Source organism: Bubalus bubalis, chromosome 13, assembly GCF_019923935.1.
Source record: "Bubalus bubalis isolate 160015118507 breed Murrah chromosome 13, NDDB_SH_1, whole genome shotgun sequence".
Taxonomy (NCBI): domain Eukaryota; kingdom Metazoa; phylum Chordata; class Mammalia; order Artiodactyla; family Bovidae; genus Bubalus; species Bubalus bubalis.
In genome coordinates this window covers 54,185,328-54,192,661 of record NC_059169.1, presented here as the reverse complement: position 1 = coordinate 54,192,661, position 7,334 = coordinate 54,185,328, and the positions used below count along the sequence as shown (strand labels likewise).

At 43.1% G+C, this 7,334-nt stretch overlaps 1 protein-coding gene across 9 annotated transcripts in view; it reads left to right on the top strand.

The window, feature by feature from the left end:
• The first annotated feature begins 85 nt into the window (after positions 1 to 85).
• The window catches only part of ZDHHC20 (zinc finger DHHC-type palmitoyltransferase 20), a 59,144-nt gene continuing 51,895 nt past the window's right edge, over positions 86 to 7,334 (top strand). For 4 of the 9 annotated variants that reach the window (XM_025262824.2, XM_025262823.2, XR_006544055.1 and 1 more), the window contains exon 1: positions 86 to 335. In XM_025262824.2, coding sequence (XP_025118609.2) covers positions 218 to 335 — 118 coding nt within the window. In that variant the 5' untranslated portion in view covers positions 86 to 217. The remainder of the gene's footprint in view (positions 336 to 7,334) is intronic. The other 5 variants (XM_006073225.3, XM_025262822.2, XM_044927287.1 and 2 more) reach the window with 2 other exon arrangements.

The window sequence follows — 7,334 nt, the reverse complement described above, 5'->3', positions numbered from 1 at the left end:
CCTTCCGCCGCCCGCCCCACAGACCACGCCCCGCCGGCGGCGGGCGCGGACGCAATGTGGGGCGGGGCGGGGTCGCGGCGGAGGCGGGGGCGGGGCGCGGAGCCGGGCGCCGAACCGCCGGGAGCGCCCGAGTAGCCACCGCCGCCGACACCGTCGGGGGCCTGGCGCGCCCCGCCAGCCCGGGCCGGTGGGTGCCACGGCCGGCCGGCCGCGGAACATGGCGCCCTGTACGCTCTGGCGCTGCTGCCAGCGCACCGTGGGCTGGGTGCCTGTGCTGTTCATCACCTTCGTTGTCGTGTGGTCCTACTACGCGTACGTGGTGGAGCTGTGCGTGTGTGAGTACCGGGCGGGCAGCCCTCGGCCTCTCCTCAGCTTCCCCTGGCGCGGCCTCGGCGCGCCCGTGTGTGCGTCCGCCCGAGCCCGGCCGCGGGGCCCGCTTCGGCCCGGGGGTCTCGGGACAGTGTCCGGCTTCTGAGGTGGAGGGAGCGGCGCCCCTGGCCACTCTGTCCGGCTGTTCGTGGAGTTGCCGTGCCCTCCGCCGGGGTTCCGAGGGCTCTTCTCGCCCGGGCCCTGGGCGCGGGCGGAGCCGCCGCGGGTGCTGCCGCCAGCAGCTCCTGCCGCTCCTTCCCGGAAACTCGGGGCCGGCGGCGTCGCGCTACTGGCGACCCCGGCCCCGGGGTCCCCCAGAACTACCCAGTCCGTCGCGAGCGCACAGCTGCCTGAGGGCCCTCGGGGTGCACTTTCTGGGGAGCCCCTGCACCGGGCTGCGTGCTGGCGGCGAGAACGGGGGGACGCCGCGGCACCCGCTCCCCGCGGCGTCCTGCGCCCCGAAGCGCAGATGCGGACCCGCGCGGGCGAGCTCTCGTGTAATAACTTGGTTAAAACAGCATTCCTACGAGGGAGAGACCGCTTTGGCTCAGAAGGTTTGAGGGAAGGTTTTGAAACAAACATGTCTACTTTCAAGAAAGTTGTTTTGTACCTGTGAAACATTTAATTCCTGCAAGTAGATCCAGAATAAATTAGTTGTGAAATACATATCAAACAGTAGTGGAGTTTGTCTGTTGAATGTGATTTGTTTAGTCCTTTTGGTACCAAAATGTTTGCCGTAAAGGATGTTCGAATCCATTATAAAATTGACTAGCTTTAGGCATTTCTTAAAGCTACTTCTTGCAGAAAGTGATCATGATCACAGGATTCTCATCAGCTTGTAGTGAGACTTTCCCTCACTCAGTGCTCTGAGGTAGGCATTTATTTATTCCAAAAGTTGGACCAGTCTTACTCAGTTCTGTCAGAAGATAATTCCCTCCCTCTCCCCATTCCATTGGGATTTTGAAGATTCTGAAGCTTTACTTGAAAATGTGCGTTTATGTTGAAATTGCACATTTAACCTACAGTTATAAAAAATATCAAAAGGTGATATCAAACATGAAAGGAACATGAATGTGTACTGGTAGGGATAAAGGAACTTTTTCTCTTTCTCTCCTTTAATCTTGGTGTCTCTTAGCGTATAGATGTCCCTACCTACACATGGAGGAAATGAAACTGAGCAATAGGCCCTTTGGTTGGGCACATGATTGTTGAGTACCTGCTGGAAAGTGACCCACATCTTTCCACTCTGCATGTAAATTTAGTGAGCTAGCCAGGGTCCCTGGAACTGTGATTGTTTGGTCCATAATGGGGAGTTGGGGCGGGGCTAAGCGCTTGCCCTTACAGGAGATCAGTAAGACTTTAGACCCACCGTTTAGAGATCACACCCCAGCATTTCTTCAAGTTAAAACATTGTGCAACAACTGAGGCCCAGTGCTTGGCAGAATTTTTAAATACTCAGTGGATTAAAGGTCTTACACAGAGCCTGCATTTACTACTAAGATACCAGTCTTGAACTGGGGGAGCTATGGGGATGTCTGCAGTGTCACTGGACTTAATGGGGGAGCATAAACACTATCATATTGAACCTGTCCTTTAAACCACTTGTGTATAATCCGTGTTTTCATAAGCACAGATTGTCCTACTGAGATATACCAATGTTTAACTTTGTAGAAGCTTTAAATCGAGTGAGTGTGAGTTTTACTTAAAATGCTGTTTCAGTAATGTTTACAGGATTTTGTTTCTGGTGTTCTTTAGCGAACTACATGGGAGAGAATGATGATAATTGTATCTTAACACGTGTTAATTTATTTAGTCCTCATAATAACAAAAGTTAAGTGATTTGTGCAGGGTCATACAACTAGTAAATGGCGTAACCAGAATTGGAACTCAAGTGCTTTGGCTCCAGAGTCCCTGCTTTTGTATTTTAACTACTGTGCAAAACTAGTGTACTTGATTATCCGGATCTAGACAATCGGCAGATTTCATTCTTATCTGTAATTATTTATATAAAGTAGTTTTCTCCTGAAAGGTAGCAGCTGAAGGTTGCTAAATACCTCAGACGGTAAAAAGGCGTGGCCCACTGAAGGGCATTTGAAAAAATAAATTGTTTATGAGAAGCCCTTGTTCCAGCCCAGCTTCTGTATCTTCTTAATTTTGTAGTTCCACACACACACACACACACACACACACACACCGAAGTAGTGGTAGGAATAATATTGTGGGTAAACTTGAGTAATAAGTGATGCATCTGAGATGGCCCTCACAGGGTGATAAACAGAGAAGTAACAATGGAGTAGTAATGTTGGTCCTTGATTTTAAATAAGCTGAAAGTCTTTGATTTTCTATTTGAGTATTCGAGGTTAGCTGTGCCTGGATTGACCAACTTTTCCAGTTTGGTCGAGCTGGTTATTTGCAGGGGAGGTGCTAATACAGGTTCCCCAGACTCTATCAGGTTGTTTGGAGCTGTTAGCAGTAGATGTGTAACTCTTATTTGGCGTTTAGAGGATCTGAGAGTTTAAAGAGATTTTAGAGATGACCTAATTCAGTCTCTTTATTTTACTTCTGAGAAAACTATTAATTGGAAGAGCTATATGGTTTGTCCAAGGACAGATGTTCCTTTTTACCTTTTTTCAGAGAGAATATGTAGGATAGAACTGTAACCTCTGGGTCTACATATCTAATAATTCCTATGTTTCCTGTGTAATTTCTTCAGAGACAAGATAAATAGCTTAAACATCAACATTGAGCACACTGTCTCCACACAGTTGATTCCAACATGTTCTATTGATTTCAAAAGAACCAGCTTTTGATTTCACTTATTTTTCTGTTTGGTTTTTTTTTCTGTTTTCTATTTCATTGATTTCTTATCTTATATTTCCCTTTCACTTTGGGTTTAACTTGTTCTTTTTCTAGTTTCTGAATTTAAAAATTGAAGTGATTTGAGCCCTTTTTTAGGTGTTTACTCCCATATACTTATCCCTAAATACTGCTTTATTCACATCCCATGAATGTTGATATATTGTATTTTCATTTTCATTCACTTAAAATTATTTTCTGGTTTCAGTTTTCACTTCATAAGGATGCTGTTTAGTGTGCAGTTACTTGGGAATTTTTTCTTTTTGTTACTGATTTCAAACTTAATTCCATGTGGTCAGAGAATATACCTTGTATGACTTGTCCTTTAAAAATGTGTTCACACTTGCTTTATGGCCCAGAATGTGGTCAGCCTTGGAAGTGTTTCATGTGCATTTCAGAAAAATGTATTCTGTATTCAGCAGTGTTAATTTTGCTGTTTGTGCTGGGTATTCTATTATGTCATAATGCTCCATAAAGGTGAATTAAGGCAGGTTGGTTGATAGTGTGGTTCAAATCTTCTGTATTCCTGCTGATTTTCTATTTGTTCTAACAATTAATTACTCAGAGAGGTATAAAATAATAATTGGATTTGTCTCTCTCTCCTCAGAGTTCTCTCAGTTTTTGCTTTATGTATTTTGCAGCTCTGTAATTTAGCACATGTGATATTTTTGGATTGTTGTGTCCTCTTCATGAATTGACTCTTTGTTATTATGAAATGACTTATTCCTGGTGATATTGTTTGTTTTGAAATCTACTTTGGCAGATATTAACTTGTCCATTGATGTTTGATTAGTATTAGCATGGTATGTCCTTTTACTTTAACCTGTTTATTTTGATCTTTATACTTAAAATGCATTTCTTATAAGCAGCATATCGTTGGGTCTTGCTTTTTTAACCTAGTCTGAAAATACTTGCCCTTTTCTTTTTTTGAATTGAGATATAATTGACATATAACATTCATTTCAGATGTCAGCATAATGATTTAAGGTACGCATATATTGCAAAGTGGTCATCACAAGATTAGTCAACATTCATCACGTTACATAGTTATAACTGTGTTTTCCCTGTGATGGGAACTTTTAAAATTTATTCTCAGGGACTTCCTGGCAGTCCAGTGGTTAAGAATCTGCCTTGCAACTCAGGAGATGTGGGTTTGATCCCTGGTCAGGGCACTAAGATCCCACATGCTATGGAGCAACTAAGCCCACATGCAACAACTAGCGAGCCTGTGTGGTACAACTGCTGAGCCCACATGCTCCGGAACCCACACACCTCAACTAGAGAGTCCATGTGCCGCAATGGAAGACCCCCCTTGCCGTAACTAAGACCTGATGTGTTCAAATAAATAATAAAATATTTTTAAAAAATAAAATTAACTCTCATAGCAACTTTCAAATGTAACAGTACTCACTGTGCTGTACAATCTCTGCCTTTTAATTGGCTTGTTTTGACCATTTTAATGTGGTTGTTGATGTGGGTAACTTTAAGTCTTATTGCTTGTTTATTTTTAAGTCTGTCCTAAAATATTTAAATAAGTAAACAAATCTTATCTGTTTAACTATGTAGTTACCATTTCTAGTATACCTCATTCTTTTTTATAGATCTGTATTTCCAACTCCTTATTGCACAATTCAGACTTAAAGAAAGTAGGGAGAACCACAAGATCATTCAGCTATGACCTAAATCAAATCCCTTACAGTCATACAGTGGAAGTGACAAATAGACACAAGAGATTAGATCTGATAGACAGAGTGCCTGAAGAACTATGGATGAAGGTTCGTGATATTGTACAAGAGTCAGGGATCAAGACCATCCCCAAGAAAAAGAAATGCAAATTGGTTGTCTGAGGAGGCCTCACAAATAGCTGAGAAAAGAAGAGAAGTGAAAGGCAAAGGAGAGAAGGAAAGATATACTCATTTCAATGCAGAATTCCAGAGAATAGCAAGGAGAAATAAGAAACCTTCCTCAGTGATCAATGCAAAGAAATAGAGGAAAACAACAGAATGGGAAAGACTAGAGATCTCTTCAAGAAAAGCAGAGATACCAAGATTTGATGCAAAGATGGGCACAATAAAGGACAGAAATAGTATGACCCTAACAGAAGCAGAAGATATTAAGAAGAGGTGGCAAGAATACACAGAAGAACTATACAAAAAAGATTTTCATGACCCAGATCACCACGATGGTGTGATCACTCACCTAGAGCCAGACATCCTGGAATGCAAAGTCACATGGGCCTTAGAAAGCATCACTATGTGCAAAGCTAGTGGAGGTGATGAAATTCCAGTTGAGCTATTTGAAATCCTAAAAGATGATGCTGTGAAAGTGCTGCACTCAATATGCCAGCACATTTGCAAAACTCAGCAGTGGCCACAGGACTGGAAAAGGTCAGTTTTCATTCCAATCCCAAAGAAAGGCAGTGCCAAAGAATGTTCGAACTACTGCACAACTGCGCTCATCTCACACGCTAGCAAAGTAACGCTCAAAATTCTCCAAGCCAGGCTTCAACGATACATGAACCATGAATTGCCAGATATTCAAGCTGGATTTAGAAAAGGGAGAGGAGCCAGAGAGCTAATGGCCAGCATCTATTGGATCACTGAGAAAGTGAGAGAGTTACAGTAAAACATCTACTTCTGTGTTAATTGACTTCTATGCCAAAGCCTTTGACTGTGTGAATCACAACAAACTGGAAAATTCTGAAAGAGATGGGAATACCAGACCACCTGACCTGCCTCCTGAGAAATCTGTATGCAAGTCAAGAAGCAACAGTTAACAACATGGAACAATAGACTGGTTCCAAATCAGGAAAGGAGTACATTAAGGCTGTATATTGTCACCCTGCTTATTTAACTTATATGCAGAGTATATCATGCAAAATGCTGGCCTGGAAGAAGCACAAGCTGGAATCAAGATTGCCAGGAGAAATATCAATAATCTCATGATACGCAGATGGCACCACCCTTATGGCAGAAAGCGAAAAAGAACTACAGAGCCTCCTGATGAGAGTCAAAGAGGAGAGTGGAAAAGTTGGCTTAAAATTCAACATTCAGAAAACTAAGATCATGGTATCTGGTCCCATCATTTCATGACAAATAGATGGGGAAGCAATGGAAACAATGAGAGACTTTATTTGGGGGGGAGGGGGGCTCCAAAATCACTCCAGATGGTGACTGCAGCCATGAAATTAAAAGATGCTTACTCCTTGGAAGAAAAGCTATGGCCAACCTAGACAGCATATTAAAAAGCAGAGACTTTACTTTGCCAATAAAGGTCCTTCTGGTCAAAGCTGTGATTTTCCAGTAGTCATGTGTGGATGTGAGAGTTAGACTGTAAAGAAAACTGAGCGCCGAAGAATTGATGCTTTTGAACTGTGGTGTTGGAGAAGACTCTTGAGAGTCCCTTGGACTGCAAGGAGATCAAGCCAGTCAATCCTAAAGGAAAGCAGTCCTGAATATTCATTGGAAGGACTGATGCTGAAGCTCTAATGCTTTGGCCACTTGATGGGAAGAGCCAACTCATTGGAAAAGACCCTGATGATGGGAAAGATTGAAGGCAGGAGGAGAAGGGGACGACAGGATGAAAAATGATTGGATGGCATCACTGACTCAATGGACATGAGTTTGAGCAAGCTCTGGGAGTTGGTGATGGACAGGGAAGCCTGGTATGCTGCAGTCCATGGGGTCACAAAGAGTCAGACATGACTGAGCAACTGAACTGGCTGATGTCCAGCTGGTGCCATTTTCACCTGCCTGAGGGCTTCCTTTAACATTTATTGTAATACAAGTCAGTTGGTGATAAATTGTTTCTGTGGTTAAGAATCTGCCTTTCAATGCAAGGGACATGGGTTCAATCCCTGGTCAGGGAACTGGATCCCACATGTCTCAGAGCAACTGAGCCCAAGCACAGCAACTAAAGAGAACCTAACTGCAATGAAAGATCCCTCATGCCACAACTAAGACCCAACAAAGCCAAAAATAAATACTTTTTATTTTATTTTTTTAAAAATGCCAAAAATACTTTATTCATTTGCAGTGATTTTTTTTTTTAGACAACTTACCAAGTTATGCTTCCCTGATAGGTCAGTTGATAAAGAATCTGCCTGCAAT